Source organism: Macrotis lagotis, chromosome 5, assembly GCF_037893015.1.
Source record: "Macrotis lagotis isolate mMagLag1 chromosome 5, bilby.v1.9.chrom.fasta, whole genome shotgun sequence".
Taxonomy (NCBI): domain Eukaryota; kingdom Metazoa; phylum Chordata; class Mammalia; order Peramelemorphia; family Peramelidae; genus Macrotis; species Macrotis lagotis.
In genome coordinates this window covers 123,653,439-123,672,961 of record NC_133662.1, presented here as the reverse complement: position 1 = coordinate 123,672,961, position 19,523 = coordinate 123,653,439, and the positions used below count along the sequence as shown (strand labels likewise).

At 33.6% G+C, this 19,523-nt stretch overlaps 1 protein-coding gene across 3 annotated transcripts in view; it reads left to right on the top strand.

Annotated features, from left to right (window-relative positions):
- The window catches only part of MAN1A1 (mannosidase alpha class 1A member 1), a 197,024-nt gene that overhangs the window by 151,635 nt on the left and 25,866 nt on the right, over positions 1 to 19,523 (top strand). For all 3 annotated transcript variants that reach the window (XM_074187460.1, XM_074187462.1, XM_074187461.1), the window contains 2 exons: positions 11,560 to 11,683; positions 17,075 to 17,168. In XM_074187460.1, the coding sequence (XP_074043561.1) occupies positions 11,560 to 11,683; positions 17,075 to 17,168 (218 nt within the window). The remainder of the gene's footprint in view (positions 1 to 11,559; positions 11,684 to 17,074; positions 17,169 to 19,523) is intronic.

The window sequence follows — 19,523 nt, the reverse complement described above, 5'->3', positions numbered from 1 at the left end:
CAATTGAGATTAAAATGAAAATATAATGATAGAAAAAAATAATTGACATTTTATAACACTTCCAATTTAGCAAAGCTCTATCCATCTATCTATCCATCTATTTTTATATCTATCAAATTATATCTATCAAATCTCATTTCCCATGAGGTATGGAATACTATTCTTGATAGATTAGTTAGATGCACAAATTAAGATTGAATAAGTTTATTTCCAGTCTCCAGCACTGTTTAAGATCACATTAGTAGGAGTGAGAAATTAACTAAATAATAAATGTTTTCATGATTTTTTTGGTTTTTAAATATCAACAAACTGAGAGCAGTGGTTATTTATATATTTAATAGGGAACTACTAAATATGGATGCATATATTATTCCTTGATCAGATTTGTCACAATCCTTTATTCTATAGTTTTTAAAAATATTTTTATAATTTGTTTTTTTTAATTATCCATGCCTCTTTCAGGTACTTTAGATAAGATTTGATCAAACATGTATGTAGATGATAGCAAAAACCTGAAATTCAACAAAGGCCCACAGTGAAAAGGAACAGTTTTATTAATCAACTAATAATATTTCCACATTTCTTAAATGCTGATTATTTAATATAGGTATTTTGTTTTTTAAAAGCTCTAAGTTTGAAAATACTGGCTAAGCCTCTTTTCCTTTTATGAAATGCTGATTTAAGAAAATTAAGATATAAGATCTAAAACTTGAGAAATGATTTTTAGAAGTCATCTAGTTATAGAAAATTGAATTATTAACTATATATAAAGAAAGCTGAAAATGTGTTATTTCAGTATCCTTAAGAGTACAATTAATAGAACTATCATTCATTTAGGTTTCTAATCATTTCCTATTGAATTCTATAGCAAAAAGAAAAAAATCAGCTTGTCCACTTTTTTGAATTATATAAATGTGCTTCTTGTTATTTGCTTTACCAATGCAAGAGTTAACTGTATTGTGCATATGATATAATTTTTCTGTTCCTAACAAGATTCTTTTATGAATTTCCTACTCCAAACCTGAAAGAAATTTATTTACCAGTCTGTTAATTAGGTAAAAACTACCTTGGCATGAGTGAGGGCAGAGGGAAATTCATTATTAAATGATTTCCCATTTTTAAGACGTACTGAGCAACAAAATAGAAATAATTTCAAATCAAGTATTTATTCTTTTTTTAATAACATTATGTGTTTATTGAATTATTTTTTAAACAACCTGTCTCCATTAAAATTCTGACACAAAATCTTTATCCATAGCATTTTAGGTGTCTTTTACTTGGTCACTTTAACTGTCATCAAAATAAAGTTAGGTATATTGTTTACAATTTGTCAGTTGAGAATACTCAAAACAACTTTTGGGACAGCTCTCATGAACATGAATCACTGGTGAACTCTAAAGGAAAAGAAAGGAATTAGCAATATCCTTGGGACCATGAAGATAGTAAAAAAATAACTATTAATTCCATAATTGATTCCCCATAATCTTCTAAACATTCCCTGGACAAGAGAAAATATGTAATGCCTACTTATGTTACATTTAAAAGTGAGCAACTAGTTGCACATTCTTCCTTTTATTGATAGAATTGGTTATAAATATATGATAATATGTTATTAATGGTAAACAATGATTTTTGGTGTCAGAAGAGACCTTAAAGATCATCTAATCATTTTTTTAATGCTGTACTTTAAATATTATTTCATTTATTTTTTCATCCCATGCAAGGATAGTTTTCAACATTCACTTTTTGGTAAGCTTTTAAGTTCCACATTTTTTTGTTTTCTTCCTTTTCCTTCTTCTTCCCCATGACAGTGAGTAATCTAATATTAGTTATACATGAATAATCATATTTAATATATTTACACATTGTGAAAGAAGAATCAGAACTAAAGGGAAAAAAAGTGAAAAAATAAAACAAATTTTAAAGGTGTGCTTTGCTCTGCATTCAGACTCCATAGTTTTTCCTTGGAATGTGGATAACATTTCCATGTCAAGTCTTTTAGAGTTATCTTTGATCACTGAACTGCTGAGGGGAACTATGGCTAGTGCAATTGACCATCATATAATTCATTCAAGTCTTTCCAGGCTTTTCTGAAATCTTCCTGTTTATGATTTCTTACAGAACAGTAGTATTCCATCATATTCATATGCCATTATTTGTTTAGTCATTCCTAATTGATGGGCATCTCCTCATTTTCCAATTCTTTGCCATGATGAAAAGAGCTTTTATAAATATTTTCATATATGTGGGTCTTTTTTCCTTTTAAAGTTTTGAGATTTTATCAGACTGCCTTTTGTGGGTGGGGACAGGGATGGGGGGGAATTGTAAGATTCAAAACCTTACAAAAAATGTGATAGGTAGAAACTACTATTGTATATAATTGGAATACAAATAAAATATCAATTAAAAAAATAGTTTTGAATTTTAAATTCTCTCCCTCTTATTTTTCCCCTCCCTAAGACAGTAAGCAGTCACATATAGATTGTTCATGTGCAATTATGTCATTTTGAACAAGAAAATTCAAATGAAAATGAAACATAGCTTGCTTCAGTCAATCAATATATTAGTATCATAACAAATTATATTATTTTAATAAATCAATCTATCAGCTCTTTCTCTGGAGGTAGTTAGTAAGCTTCATCATTAGTACTTTGGGATTGTCTTGTCATTCAGTTTTTCATGGAACAAAATTGCTGTGGTACTATGTACAACATTCTCCTGATTCTGTTCACTTCACTATGCATCAGTTCATGCTAGGCTTTCCAAGCTTTTCTGAAATCATCCTGCTTGTCATTTCTTACAGTACTATAATATTCCATTACAATCATAAACCACAGTTTGTTTAGCCATTTCCCAGTTGATAAGCATTCCTCCGATTTCCACGTCTTAGCCATCACAAAAAAGAGATGCTATAAATATTTTTGTACAAATTTTTGTACCCTTTTTTTGGATGTCTTTGGGACATAGACCTAGAAATGATATCTGATACAGCTAGAACACACCTTCTTTTAGTTTTTTTAAATTTATTCCCTTGCTATCCTTGAACTCTTGGCCTTCCAATAGATTTTGTTAACATTTTTCCAACTCTATAAAATAATTTTTGACAGCTTGATTGTTATCTGCCACTAATTTCTACTCACTACTCTTAATTCCAGTTCTATTCTCAGGACTGCAAACAATATGTCTGCCCCCTCATTCCCAAGTCAAGTTTTCATATTGATATATATTTCATATAATCATACTGATTATACAGAGACAGTAATTAAAGAGACAGTTGTATGCATGCTATTAGTAAAAGACTCACCAGCTCACTCTTTTTGAAGACAGTATCTTTTTGTTAGTGTTATTTGTATTTCATTGTATGTGTGGTCAGTACCACACATTGCCATTGTCTTTGCCTTCAATTTGCTGATACTTAAAAACAAGGAAATGTAGAAAACATAGATGATTTAAAAAAAAAAAACAAAATTCTTCAATGAAAAGTGACAGAACTAGAATGGGTAGATGTCATAAAAGTTTTAAGTTCTTTTCCAGATTCTTTAAACAAAACCCTTGACAGCTAACGAAGATTTTTCTTCCTGTTTATGGAAATATCGCCACTGACTCATTTGAAGTAAAATGTATGCCTTGTAGCAATAGTTAATAGAATCTTCCTTTGAATACTTCATGATTAGAATTTGATCTTGCAATACAAATATTAGGAAGGTCACATAGTTTAGTCCTGCATTTAAAGTCAGGAGACCTAGATACAAATATCAATGGTGCTACTTGTATACTACCTTGTATGAGTTACTGAGTGTCTTTGGGCTTTGACTTTCTTACTCTAAAACCTGCAGTATTATGTGAAGGATAAAATTGTCTCACCTGCAATAAAAGAGACTGCTCCAGGGATCTGAGTCAATGGCACTTTATTAAAATGTCCATGATCCCCTCTAATGAAGTAAACTCCAGATCTTCCTAATGATCTAAGATAGCCTTTCTTTCCAGGGCCCTACTTTTAAAGGAGTTGGTATCTAGACATTCAAGAGCTGCTATCTCAAATATAGAATAATCCCATTGGTTGACATATGATGCAAAGGCTAGAATAAGCAAAACAATATGTTAACAGTGTCACATGTTGAATGAGACAGGACAAGTCTTTGCTGACTAGGTGGTCACAAGATGGATGGGCTACTTCTAAGGTTGGGTAAGAGATGGTCTGGAGGCACAAAAATAAATTGGGATTTTCCATGTATTTGAGTCATCTACCACATTGGGCTTGGTCACGAAGACAAGGCAAACCAAGGGTGGAGAGCTAGCTTCCTGTGATTACGCAAGTGATCTTACAATGTGCACTTCATTCACAGTTTTAGAACCTAATATGCAGAGATTATAATCATTACCCCCTATGGAATCATATCAAATTAATTGATCCCAAATGGAATAGAGTAGAAGCTGAATGAATTCTATTACTCAGTAATATTTAGGCTATTCCTGGGTATAAGATTAATAGGGACTCACGAATCAATCCAAAGCATTTAAAGAAGTTCCTGCCTCTATGCCAGACACTGTATAGGCTTTGAGAATACCAACAAAAAAAGTAAACAATACCTCATAGATGCAGCTTATTTTTTTAGCCAAAAAAACCCCAATATGCACATTTATAAAGAATCAATACAAGATTTTTAAGGGGGGGGGTAAGCATTAGCAGTTGAGGGAATCAAGTAAGGTTTTCTGTGGAAGATAATGTTTGAGCCATATATTGAAGGAAGAGAGCTATATTCTGTGAGGCAGAGGTTAAGTTAGAGTAGATGCCAAGTAGATTATTCTAGGAAGGGGACATGGCCAATGGAAAGGGGGATATTGTATGTGAAGACCTGCAAGAAGACCTGTTTGATTGGATTATAGAGTTTGGGAAGGGAAGAAATGTAGGATGAGACTAGGTTGACTTTAAAAGTCAAACCCAGGAATTTATATTTTATTCTAGAGGTTAATAGAGAGCTACTGAAGTTTATTAATTAGAGGAATGACATGGTCAAACCTTTCTTTAAGGTTTTTGTTTAAGTTTGCAACTGGATGGATAATAGATCAGAATGAGGTAGGACTTAAAGCCAGGAAACCAATTATGAAGTTGTTTCAAGAGAAAGGTAATGAAGGTGTGGAGGTGGTGGCTGAGAGTAGAGAGCAGGATCCAATATGAGAAATGTAGAGGTAGAAATGACAATATTAAGCAACTGATTGACCACATGGAGGGAGAGAAGTTAAGAGTCAAGGTGTTACTTTAAACAAAAATTTCCTAATTTTCTTGCTGTTGTTTAATTGTTTCAACCATATCCAACTCTGTGACCCCATTGGGGATTTTGTTGGCAAAGATACTGAACTGGTTTGCCATTTCCTTCTCCAACTCATTTTACAGATGAGGAAACTCAGACAAACAGGATTAAGTGACTTGCTTAGGGTCAGCAGCTAGTAAGTGACTGTGGCCAGATTGAAACTCAGGAAGATGAATCTTCCTGACTCCAGGTCTAGCATTCTATACATTGTACCAATAAGCTTCCCTTAAACAGAAATAGGGAATTAAAAATCATTTTATGAAGATTATCTAGTTCAACACATTCACTTTACACATGAGAAATCCAGAGATATAGTGTCTCTCATGGCGATAGAGCTGGAATTCAAGTCTGACTCTATTTAATTCTACTCCTATTATTCTATGTCTGACTTTGCCTCAGTTTGGTCAACTTTAAAATGGGGGAAATAATCTATTTCAGCATACTAACATGAGTACTTATTTTATTATTTATTATAATAATTTGTATTCATGAAAATTTAAGAATCATTTATTAAGGGCCCAATATGGGTCAGACATAATATTAGGCATTGGAGATACAAAAACAAATAAATGCCAAATAGTTCCTATATACAAGGAACTTGCAGCTTACTGCAGGGTGAGGTGGAACAGCAACATGAGAGGCAACATGATTTAATGGAAGAAACTCTAGATTTGGAACCAGAAAGGCTGAGTTCAAATCATATCTATAAAATAAAGTAATTGAACTAAGTAAAAAAACAAAATACCTACAAAATAAATACAAATTTGAAAATTGAGAGGGGAAGTATTCACAACTGGGGTGATCAGGAAAAGTCTCTAATAAGGCGGAAGGGTGTCAGCTGAGGCAACAAAGGAACCAGGCCAAAGTGAAGAGGAAAAGCATTCCAAATGGGAGGGGAAGCCTAGGCAATGGAAAAGGGGCCAAAGTGCAATGCCTTAGTAAGTTTGTTTATAAAGTTCTTGGGAGGGAGTAAAGTGTAAACGTGATTCATGTGAAAACATTGTTCTTTTGTAAAAATATTTTTCAAAAGCTTGCTGTTTGTAAGATAATACAGTAAAGGTATACACTATAACTATTTTTTACAATAAAAGTATCTTAAATATCTCACAACTGCCTATATCGAATTTTGATCTTTCAGAACAGATAAAATCAATAAACAAAAGTTCATAATTAGGTAACAAATATTCCCTTTAAAAAAAAACTATCCATTTTTACCTTAGAATTTCATATAAACATAATGCCTTGTCTTAGATCTGGCAAGACCCCAAGGAACCCCAGCCCAAGGGAACAAAGAATTTTACTGTACCTAATGTCTATTTATGAGCAGCTAGAGTGGCACAGTGGATAGAGTACCAGGCCTAGAGTAAGGAAGACTCAGTTTACTAGTCTTAGACTCTTAGTAGCTGTGTGACCCTGGGTAAGTTACTTAACCTGATTTGTCTCAGTTTCTTCATCTGTAAAAGAAGTTGGACTATCTTCAAGTATTTCCTTACCATTTCCATTTGCTTACTTTTTTTATTTTTGGTGGGGCAATTGTGTTGTTTGAAATGAAGGTTGTTTTTTAGCTAATTGATGGATTGTAAAAAATAAGGCTTTTAATGATATATCCAATCATAATAATTATAATGGTATAAATTATAAGCTCTGCTCTGCTCTACTCATCAGTGTTGCTGTTAGTAAGAAGTATTCTGGAAATATGCCCTTAATTAAGCTTAACTTAAATATCATTAATCATGGATCTCTTCAAAGAAATGAAAAAAAAGTAACCTGTTTTTCCTTCTGTTGGGAATAGACTAAGAGAGAGCTATTAGTATGGTACCTGATACAGAATCAATTAATAAACATTTATTAAGTTCTCAATACTGTTCTAAGAACTGGGAATATAAAAAGGCAAAAGATTCTCCCTACCCTTAAGGAACTTGCAAACTAATGGGAGAGAGATAAATGCACACCCAGCTAATTAGTTACAGGATAAATAGAAAATAATTTTCAGAGTCAAGGCACTGGAATAAGGAGAGGTTGGAAAAGATTTCTTGTCAAACTGAAAAGTTTTGTTGGGACTTCAAGGAAGCCCAGAAGGTCTGTAGTTGTAGTAGGAGCAGAGGGTGGAGAGCCTTCCAGGCATGGGAGATAGCCTCAGGGAATGACCAGAGCTGAGAGATGGAAGTGTCTTGCTCTTGGGACAACTAGGAGGTCTGTGTTGCTGGATCCAGGAATAAGTGTAAGAAAACTGGAAAGGTAAAAGGGGGGATAGGTTATGAAGACCTTTTATGCCCAACAGAGCATTTTGTATTTATTTCTGGAGAAAATTGTTCTTCACTTGTTTCCCAATCAGGTCTGACTCTTCATGACCATATTTGGGGTTTCCTTGACAAAGATACTGAAGTTTTTGCCACTTTCTTCTCCAGCTCCTTTTACAGATGAGGAAACTGAAGCAAACAAGATTAAGTGATTTGCCCAGGGTCACACAGCTAGGCCTAGCACCTAGCTGTCTGTCCCCTGGAGAAAATAGGAAATCATCTAATAGGTACACAATAAAATTCTACTGGCTGACTAACAAAGCAGATATGACAAGAAGATACATGGCCCCTAATTTCCCCCCCCCCATCCACAACTGGGGTTTACTTTAAGGGTTTCTTTTCTTTTTTTTTTTTTTTTTGGTCTAGAAAGATCTATGATTTCAGTAGTATAAGGAGCTCCTATTCCAGTTCAGAGAACTTAATTGTCTGGGACACTGAAAAGCTGTGACTTGTATAGGATCAAGCTATGGTAGAAGCAAGATCTGTTGCCTCAGAGGCTGACTAACTGCCTCTTAGCCATAATTAAGTGATTTTTAAAATTTAATAGTTTTCATAATATTGGAGCAGAACCAATGCTCAGGATAACAAATCATTTTTGTTGGGTTTTAGCATGTGTTTTGTTAGTTATATGGGTATGTCATATGGCAGTGAATAGAAAACCAGCCTTATAGGTAGGAATACTTGCATTCAAGACCCATCTGAGGTATGCTTTGAGACCTTGGACAAGTTTATTAATATCTCAGACCCTCTGAACAATTCTCAAAGACTGCCATTAGCAGAGAAAGTTCTCTATACCAATCATTTTTCATATCCCCTATGTGGATCCATACGATCCAGGAATTTTCTGTTCTTTAAGGAAACTTAAGTCACACCGAGAGAGACAAAGTATTAGAAAGTTGAATAGCTTAAGTATCCTTCCTCCTTAAAGAACATTGTTCACCTCTTTACTAAATGTTCTGTGCTGAAATTTGCCCCTATAAAACTTTCTGAATTTAATCTAATAACTTCTCAGGGTTAAAAAATTTTAAGTATTTTGGTTAGAAAGGGCACCCTGCTGGGCTGCAGTCTGCTTGGTGGAAAAGAAGGGAGAATAAAAGTAAATAAGAAATAATGAATCTTATCAACAAATGACTTTTTTATAATCCTTTCTTCTTAATTATATTGTGATATTTGCCATATGTCAATACAATTTGCAAGTCCACATTTAGATTCTTCTACTGTGTGAGTTGGCCATGATAATAAGAATTGATTCATGTTCCTAGGACCTAATTAAAATTAAAGAATGAACCTAAAATATAATAAAATATATAGAATTCTGCCCCTTTTTTTCTCTTTACTTTTTGCTTGATTTATTTTTGAATTTTTTTGGAGGGGCAGGGAAAAATATTGAGTTACTTTCCAGAAAGCAGATATTTGTGATTTTTCTTTTTTTTTTTACTTTTGTTTTGATTTGCATTTAGATCTGTTGTGGTGCAGGGGGGAATTACTAAACTACTTTCCCCTAGGCAAATAAATATGTGATTTTAGACTAATATTAAGAGGGGTGGGGAAGTATAGAAGGAAAGAGTATTTGGATGAGGGCTTAACAGAGTTGTGCCATAAGTATATGAGAGCTATATGTATATAGATGAAACCTAAATAAAGACTAATTTCACTTATCATTGATATAGGGTCGGAAGTAACTAGTCTAAAATGACCAGAAATCAGTCAGCTTTCTTATTTATTCACTATTATAGGAGACAAACGTAGGTAAAGGTTTGTTTAAATGTTCAAGCTATAAATTACAAATAAAATAAAAACTGCATTCCTGTAATAGAGTCATTTTCTAGGAACATAGAATTGAAAGCTAGAAGGAACTTAAAGTTATCCATTTCTGTTCCCTGATTTTAGAGATATGCAAGCTGAGCTTCAGTAGAATATGGTAACAGTGAAATGATCAAAAGATAATAGCATCAAAAATAAAGACCAAAAAAAGCAGATAAAAAAATTCTAATTATCTTCTAGATAATTAAAGTGATAGTTATTAACTTTTATCTATTTACACTCATATCATCATGTTGTGTTAATAAAGTTCTTAATTACTTTTCATAAACAATTTTGCTGTGTTAATAAAAATGTGAATTTTTTTATTTTTGTTGTTTAGTTGTTTTCAGACATGTCCAACTCTTTCTGACCCCAAAAATACTGGAGTAGTTTGCCATTTTCTTCCCTAGCTCATTTCACAAATAAGGAAACCAAAGCAAAGAGTTAAGTAACTTGTTCAGGGTCACATAGCTTAGAGTTTGAAACTGGGTTTGAACTCAGAAAAATGAGTCTTCCTTACTCCATGTCCAGCTCCTATCCACTGAGCTACCTAGCTACCTGAACTTTTTAGTAACCATATTTTAAAAAGGAAAACTTAAAATGTCCAACCCAATTATTTTGTAATCACTCAAAGGAATTATATACAATTCTTGTTAAGATTTATTCAGATGTGTATATTTGGCCTAGAATTTGGGAGTTCCATTATCTGTGGCAATTAGGCATATAGTTGTCTTCAGGTTCTTTGAAAATGTCTCTAGATCTGTATAAAATAAAAATTAACTCACTCTTTTCTTTTTTTTTAATGTCCCTTTAATGCTTGACCTGGAAGTAAAACATGACTAACAATCATCAGTGTTGTCTATTCTTTAGTTTTTGACTTAGAAAAGCTTATGTCTCAAATTTCAATATAAATATATTTTATATATATATATATATATATATATATATATATATATATATATATATATATTTTCATACTGATGATATTGCCTGATATGTCCTTCGTACTGATGATATTCATGCAGGTGATATTGCCTGAATTATAACAATAATAATGATGATCATGATCATGATCATGATGATATTTGACCTTCATTTTCAAAAAAGACTAAAATAGGGAGATAATGTCATGGCAAGCACATAATTTGGATTTGAGTGAGGATGCTGTGCTACCAGTCTCACTTTCTCATCCAGAGCCATTTGGGTTCAGTGGCCAGATATGAATCAGGATGATTGGAGGTGGCCCTGAATGGGAGGTAGTGTTAGGTGACCTGCCCAACTCCCATCCTCCCAAGGCCACCCTGCCTAAATTATTATAAATATATTCAATCATCTAGGAACTGAGGTGGCAAAATGGTTGATAAGAAGAATTGTAGGTGGAGTAGCTAGGTGACCCATCATCCCTAGAGTCAAGAGGATCTGAGTTCAAATTTGACCTAAGACCCTTAATAATTACCTAGCTCTGTGACTTTGGGCAAATCACTTAATCCCCCATTGCCTTGCAAAAACAAAAATAAACAAACAAACCAAAAAAAAAAAAAGAATGAGGGTGGGGGGAGGGGATGAAGGGGAAGCTAATGTTGAAAACAAAACCACACAAATAGTTTTTGAGAAAGTACCTTGTTCTGAGTAGTACCTTTTTCCCCCCTTTGGTAAAAGACTTGTCAAATTATAGATCTTTGAAATTTAGTCAACCATGAAGTTCTTTTTTCAATCTTGTCTCTAAAGTTTCCACTTTGGGTCAGAAGCCTAAATTTAATTAAAAATTTTAAAAAACTCTTAGTGAATTAAGACATCACATCACAAGAGATAACCCAACTCCACCTTCTAAATGAGCTGCTGGCTTCCTAGCAATGAGGATTGGACAATTTCTGATGGATTTTATTAGCCCCCACTGGCTATGCTTTATCTCTGAGAAAGGAGATGAATCTCTATTGTGACATATGGATGACAAGTAAAGAAAATGTCACCCTACATCCTTTACCTGCTAAAAATTATGTTAAAGTAAAGCATATCCAAAATTTTTGTGTGTTTGCACATATACAGATAATGAATAAATTAATTTAACCTCTTAGCTTTTCTATAACCCTGAATACTGGAATTAGTGCTTTCTAAAACATTCTTCCTTCCTTCTCTTTCTTTAGTGGGATTGGTCGAAATTGGCCTTGGGCATCTGGAGGAAGCAGTATTCTGGCAGAATTTGGAACCTTGCATTTGGAGTTTGTACATTTGACCCATTTATCTGGGAATCCAATCTTTGCTGAAAAGGTGAGAATCCCCAATCAAACCTATGTTTCAAAAGTAGCAAACTCTAAAAACATTTTTCCCCTGGAATTTTGGGAATTGTTATGTATTCTGAATCCTGATCATCTCACATTCTGGGCCATCTCCAATTATCCTGATTTGAATCTGGCCACTGGACTCAAATGGCTCTGAAGGAGAAAATGAGGCTGGTGACTTATCACAGCACCCCTCACTCAAATTCAGTACAGGTGTTTGTCTTGATATCACCTTCCCTGATGTCATGGTCTTTTTTTTGAGAATGAAGGATGAACATCATCATCATCATCCTCATTCTCATCATCATCATCATCATCATCATCATCATCATCATCATCATCATGGGTTAAAGAAACTGGGAATGTCTAACCAAGAAGACTCTATAGTCTTCATGATCCAATACAAAGTCATCTGTTTAGCATTCAAAGATCTTCATAAACTACTCCTCACCCCCCACCCCCATTACATTTACAAACTTTGTCTTCTGCCTTATTCCCCACCATGTAACTGTTCTTCTGACTGTTCCATGAACAAGATGCTCCATTTCTCTGCTCTGGATGTTTTCTCTGCCTGAACTCCCATGGCTAGAATGCTCTCCTTCCTTATCTCCTCCTACAGTCTTCCTTGGTTTTCTTTGAGAGCCACCTAAAATTCCATCTTTTAAAGGAGCCTTTCCCAGTCTTTGTTACCTAATCTAGCTAATTCCTTCCCTCAAATGATTGTTTCCAGTTTGTCCAATACATATGTTGTATTTTGCCACTCCCATTAGATCTTGAGTTTCCTGAGGACAGAGGCAGTCTTTGACTCTGTATCTCTAGAGTTTATTATATTGCTTGTCACAAAGTTGGTACTTAATAAATATTTATTGACTGATTGACAGGAGTAATAGAAGTATTTAAAGGACTAGCTTGTGAAAGAGGGATTAGACTTGATCCTTTTGGCTTGTAGGAGCAATCGCTAAACATTGTAAAGAGACAGACTTGGACTTTATTATAGCAAAAGCACCTGTCCTTGAAGGGTTTCTAGCAGTCTGGAGGCCCATTTGTTGGCTATATTGTAGTCAGAATTCCTTTAGGGTATGACTTGGACTAGGTGGTCACCAAAGTTCCTTATAGCTCTGAAATTCTTTGATTGTTTTGATTTCCATAAAGGAGAGACACACATTTGGGTATTAAATAGTATTACTTCATCAGCATTTACCGATGTGATATTTTTCATTAATCAGCCCTCGGTTTCTTCTGAAAAGTTATTTTTGTGGGAAACAATAGAATTTTACAAAGATTTTGGATGTCTGTTTACCTTGAATAACACTAGCCAAATTCCATGGAATTTGGTTTTTTAACCTTTGTTCCACAGACCTCCTCCATGGTTAGATCTCAGGGAATTTATGAACTTGCAAGGGGAAGAAAAACTATATCTCTTAATTTGCTAACATTTGATTTCTTTTGTAATCCTATGATTTTTATTTTTTGCAGGCAAAAATATTCTAAGTAGAGTTCCCTAGGTTTTAATAGACTACCAAAGGGTCTGTCACACACACACACACACACACACACACACACACACACACACACACACAAACACAAAGATTAACCTCTTCCCTAAAGCAAGAAAAGTTGAGATAAAAAGGTTTACCAAAGGTTACTCAGAGGTTTTCCAAATAACCCTCTCTGAGCTGCCAATAATGCCATGACCAGAGTTACCCAACTGAATTAACTATAATTTGAAGGAGGCAGCATGGTGTCCTAGACTAACTCTGGACTTCAATATAATTTGGCTAGTGAATCCCACAAGTATATACTTGCTCTTTTTAATAAATGCAAAGCATCAATGATTTAGATTTTCAGTGTGGCATCTGAGTTGAACTTGAAAGAAGCTAAAGAATCTTTAAGAAGTAGAGGATATTCCAGGTCTAGAAGATAACTTGTGCAGAACATATATAGAAGATGGTATTGAGTTTGAGGAAGATCAAGTGAGTCATCTTGGCTGGATTTTAGAATGAATGACTGGGAAAGTAATAAGAAATAAGACTAGAAAAATGGGTTAGAACTAGATAGCAACGGATTTCAAATGCCAGAGTAAGATGGTTCCAGGGAGTTAGAGATTTTGAAGGAGTAAGGGAGTTCTGTGTCCTAGGGAAATTACTTTGATGGCTTTATGGAAGATGGAGTAATAAGAGCAAAGACTGGAAGCATGGAGACTAAATTTATTTGGAGGTTATTTTAGTAGGCTAGGTATTAATTTGATAAACACTTGAAAAAGTCATGTGACTAGAAAGAAGCTGTGAAGGTAAACTTTACAATTGATTGAAAGTGGGGAAATGAGAGAGAAGGAAGTGTTGCAGATGCCCCTGAGTTTGCAAACCTGGCTCACTGAAAATACAGTGATAGTCTCAAAATAAATAGGTAATTTTTCCTTTATAAGGGATGACTGGAAAGGAAAGGGGAGAAGGATAAAGATATCCATATGTTATTTTTTAAAAGATACCTATTTTGGGGTGGCTAGGTTGCACAGTGGATAGAGCACTGGCCCTGGAGTCAGGAGTACCTGAGTTCAAATCCGGCCTCAGACACTTAATAATTACCTAGCTGTGTGGTCTTGGGCAAGCCATTTAACCTCATTTGCCTTGCAAAAACCTAAAAAAAATACCCATTTTTAAAAATTAAAAAACAAATAGGGAAGTTTGGAATTAATTTGAAGCAGAGAAACAAAAGATATGTTCTATTTTGAACATATTATGCATAAAATGAGACATCTAGGTAGATATGTCTATGAGGAATTTGTTGTAAGGCTATATTTGAGTTAGGACTTCCTGTTTTCTAGAATAGAGATTAGTGATTCCTCGATAGCGAAATCTAGGATGAGCACTATTCTGAGAAACAGGAGACTTGGATCCTAGTCTTGGATCTGCCACTAATAACTTTTGTAACCCTAGGCAAATCACTTAGCTTTTCTACTACAATTTCCTCATCTGTCAAATTAGAAATAATAAAATTCCATGTACATCGTAAGATTATCATGAGCATCTGAGTGAGAATGGTATATATGTAGAAAAGAGAATAGAAAAGCCATTTGAAAAGTAATTTTGTAGAAAAATCATAAAAACTCCTTTTACATGACTTTGAGTTTTTCTCACAACAGTTCTATATAATAAGTTATGTGTGGTGTGTGTATTTTCATCTCTGTTTTATTTTGCAAACGAGGGAACTGGGGATTAGAGAGATTTATAAAACTCATCCATGGGGAGGGAGGGAGGGAGGGATGGATGGATGAATGGATAGATAGATAAGTTAGATGGCATTCCTTCAAGAAGCCTACATTGAGATATAAGAAGATCTATAAAAAGGAGAACTGTAAAGTGGAAGGAATGAAAAGAAAGAATGATGGTGAAACTTCAGAAAACATGATAGTCTCTTTTCCTGGCATCATTATTATCATTATGATAACTAGCATTTATAGAATATTTTAAAGTTCATAAAGTGCTTTACATATATTATCTCAATTGATACAACAACCCTTTGCAATAATTGCTATAATTATTCCCATTTTTCACATAAGGACACTGAGGTTGAGAAGTTAACTGACTTGCTCAGGGTCACACACTCTTAATGGGTCAGAATTTGAACCTAGGTTTGTCTGACTCCAAGTCAAAAGGTCACATAACTTCAAATCCAAAAGGTCACATAACTTCCTCTAATTTAGGCATCTAGACAAAAACCTAACTTATCCAAGTCTTTGGAAGCCAAGCATAGAGACCTAGTTTCTTGTAAGGTGAAAATGGAGGTTGAGGTCCTATTGGGGAGATTCGAGATAGCTATTAAATGTCAAAAATCAGAATTTTCACATGGGTTCCCAACTGTAGGTTCAGATTTTGGCAATTATGCCATCTATAAATTTGACATTTGTGCAGCAAAATGCTGTGCATTTTCTGTTTTCTTTGGCAAAAATTATCTTTGGACTGGAAAAGACATAACAAAAATGACTAAAAGGAAGTTGATAACTTATTTAAATTAAGATGTGGGGGGGGGGTTTAGATGTAGTTTAAAAAAAAAAACCTTCTTTGTGAATTTGAATCACCTGATCCAGAAAGATTTTTGAGAGCCTAGTACACTAGACTGAATCTATTAAGGGAAAGGGAAAGAGGGAATGAAATCTTCATTTATATAGCAACGACTATGTGTGAGATAATGTGCCAAGTGCTTATATAAATATTTACCTGATTTGATCCTCACAACAACTATGTGAGATAGTTGCTGCTATTATCCTTATTTTACAGTTGATAAAACTGATGAGAACAGAAGTTAAATGTCTTGCCCACAGTCACACAATCAATTAAGTGTTTGCATCTAAATTTGAATTTGTTTCCAAGTCATTCACTTCCAACCACTTCCAACAAAAGATAAAATAAAAAAAATTAAAGACTAAATATAAAATCTTTCACTTGAGTTTTTAAATGACTTTATGAGCCCCCAAAAAGGGAGCCTTGTTAAACACTAGGAAAAAAATATGAGTTTTAGTGGATTTAGAATGAGAAAAACAATCACACACACACACACACACACACACACACACACACAGCCTCATCTCATTGTATACAGACCATTTATTCACCAAGCATTTATGATATACCTTTTGTATGCTCCTTCAGAATATATGAAAATAAACAGCCCCTACTTTTAAGGTGTTTATCTTTTGAGGGGATTTTTTGGGAGAAAATAACATGTACACAGATAAAGTAATACAAACTGTCCAAAGTAATGTCTTGGAGGAAACTAGCTGTACCCAGTACAATTTATTATATATAAGATGACATTGTTAGTTTCATAGAATACAGATGATTGTGCTATCTGTCCTGAAACAATTGAATCTTTGAAGGGACTTTGTATTAAGCTGACATATGATGGAAAAATCTAACTTTTGTTAATTTTGAGATATATAAAACTTATATTTGACTTAAGTGGAGATTCTAAATCAGTATAAAATGATCTGACAGTAATTGTCACTGCTGAGAAATAAACAATTGTTTTACCCCAGTTGCTTATTACTATCTTTTTTTAAAAAAACACAATAAAGTCTTCTGTGCAATATAAGAATCATGCAAACAATATTAACAATTAACTTTCTTTTAGAACAGTATTGTCATTAAGACATTTGAATTGATAAGTGCCTTTTGTTTTTGCATTAAGAATGAGCCAGGGGCCTTAAGCCAGGAAAGTTCAGCTCTATTACTTATTAGCCCAGCTAATAAAATGACAAAGTCATTTTACCTCCTGAAACCTTAGTTTCCCTACAGGTAAAATGATGTTGAACTAAATGATCTGTAAAATCTCTTGCAGCTCCGAAGCTCAGATATTATACAATTTTTATCTTCTGTTTTAGGTGTTTGGAATTCGAAATGTTCTGAATACACTGGATAAACCACAAGGCCTTTATCCCAATTATCTAAATCCCAGTAGTGGACAGTGGGGTCAACGTAAGTGAAAAACATATTTTTGTAATTATTTTTATCTCCTACCATGACTAACATGGGTGGAATTTGGAAACTCTGGGTGTTAAAAAGCCTGTAAATGGTTAAACGGTTCAGGGAAATGTGGAGAAGCCTCCTATTTGAGTGTTTATGAACCTTGTTGTATTCTAGATGGAATTTTTAAAATTCATATTACCTTATGAAAAAAGGAAAAACCAGATTAAAAAAAGTTCCCACTGCCTGAATTTTTAATGTTTAATGGTTAATGTTGTTATGCAAATTTCAGATTTCAGAAAAAGAGAGGTCAATTGATAGGGAGTGACTTTTTTTTCTACCCTTTATTATTTACTTGCTTTGAGCTCTGCTCCTTTCCTTTCCTCTCATTAAAAAAAAATCAGATCATTTAAATCAGTTGGATTTTTCCAATGAATGAAATAAAGTTAAGGATTAATAGGTTTTCTGCTTAATTTTTAAGAAGTTTGCAATATTTCCAAGTTTGCTCAATATTTATGGTGGTTGTTTGGTTTGTCTTCCTTAAAGAGTTTTATTTCTCCTTTTTTTTTTTTTTTAACATTTTCTTCCTTGTATCATTATTCTGAGATACCATTCTGTGCCAGTCACTAATATTCTACTCATTTGTTGTCTTTGACGCCCACAATGTGAGGCTTTTGGCCTATTGACAGAATAATCGTCACACTCTTGTTTGACATAATGAATACTTTTCATTGGGGAATTTGTCATAGATAAAGAAAAATAGGAATTGAAAATGGAACACATAGATCTTTTCCCTTTTCTTCAATATAAATCTATCTTATTACATTTATTTGCTCAGTTTTTGAAAACATGGAAACAGACTATTCTGTCACCAATAATGAAAGACGTGGTATTCATGATGAGTTACAGTAACAGTACTAACTTCAAAATAGTGTATTTCTGCTAACGTAGATTGGTGACCAATTAAGTAAATTACTTTAAAAGTTTTTTATTACCTGTTTTAAAAGATGCCAAAATTTTTTTTAAAAAAATAAAACATTTCTTAAATGTGTTTAGGACTACAAAAAGTCTTCACAAATCAAATGAAACCTTTAAGAAGTAAAAAAAGAAGAAAATATTACATTGTTTCTCTTTTAAAAATTCATTTCGATCATGGTCTTCACTCTTTTTGAAGTATTAGGAACCGCTGTCCTCAAATACTTGCCCTACGCTTATGAGTAATTTTATGGAGCCTGATTCTATCAGGAAAGAATAAATTACTCTATTCTGTGAAGGACATTAACTTTCACACTCTTAGAGTACCAATTTAGTGAATTTGGGCATGAAAATTGATGTACCTTCTAGAAATAGGCAATACTTTCTTACCGATAGGATCAGTGAGTTATCTCCTAGGTCCACTAATGTATTTACACAGAAACATTGTCTACAAAAGCAGTCACCCAAATACAGAGTGGAAGAAGATTCTCTGGTTTATTGAATTACCAAAAGGACAGCTTCTTGCTTTTTCCTGTTTCTATCATTGTGATTAATTCTTTCCAAATATAAAGATGCTCCTGGTTTGAAGAGGAAGGAGAAACTGTGATTGTTTTATTGGTTTGGCTGAACATTTTTTTTCATCCTCTTTTTTATATTTGATTATAAGGAATAGCTCCTTGAGAGGGGGAATAAAGGGCAGAAATAAAAAAGGGAAAATGTAGGTGATAGAAAAACAAAGGTTTTAATAAAAATCATTAGCAATATATAGAAGAGAATAAATAGAAGGAAAGCTCAAAATGGAAGGAACAAGGACAAAGTTGTGTTGAATGATTCATTTTTTTCAATGGCACATAGTAGAGATTAAGTTTCATAGATAATCCTTTTTCTGTTCTTTGAATATTAAGATGTTTGTTAGATGTTTTGTGTGTATGTGTGTGTTTGTGTGTGTGTGTGCATAATGCTTTTTATCTCAGACTAGATTGTAGTAGTCTCAGAAATATCAACTCCAAGAATGAAAATAGTCAAGCTTCTGACTTGCTATTTTTTTTAACTACCATTGAAATGCTTAGAAAGGACAGAATTGGACCATTGCCATTGTTCCTGTAAATTCATTTAGTCCTTGTTGTTTTGACAGTAACTGGACTGTGATTTGCTTTAGTATGCATCAATTGGATTTGTCTCTTACAATAATGTTTATAATAACAGGACTTATTATTGATGAGATTGTGGTTAGGCTGTTTAGTTTGCAAATGTCAGGGATTTCTATGGTGATTAATTTAGTAAACTTTAAAGGTCAATTCCAGCTATTATTCAGAAACTAACCTTCCAGTATTGAAAAAAAACTAACACTGTTTTGGATTCTTAATCAGCAAAAGCTAGCTTTTGACTAAG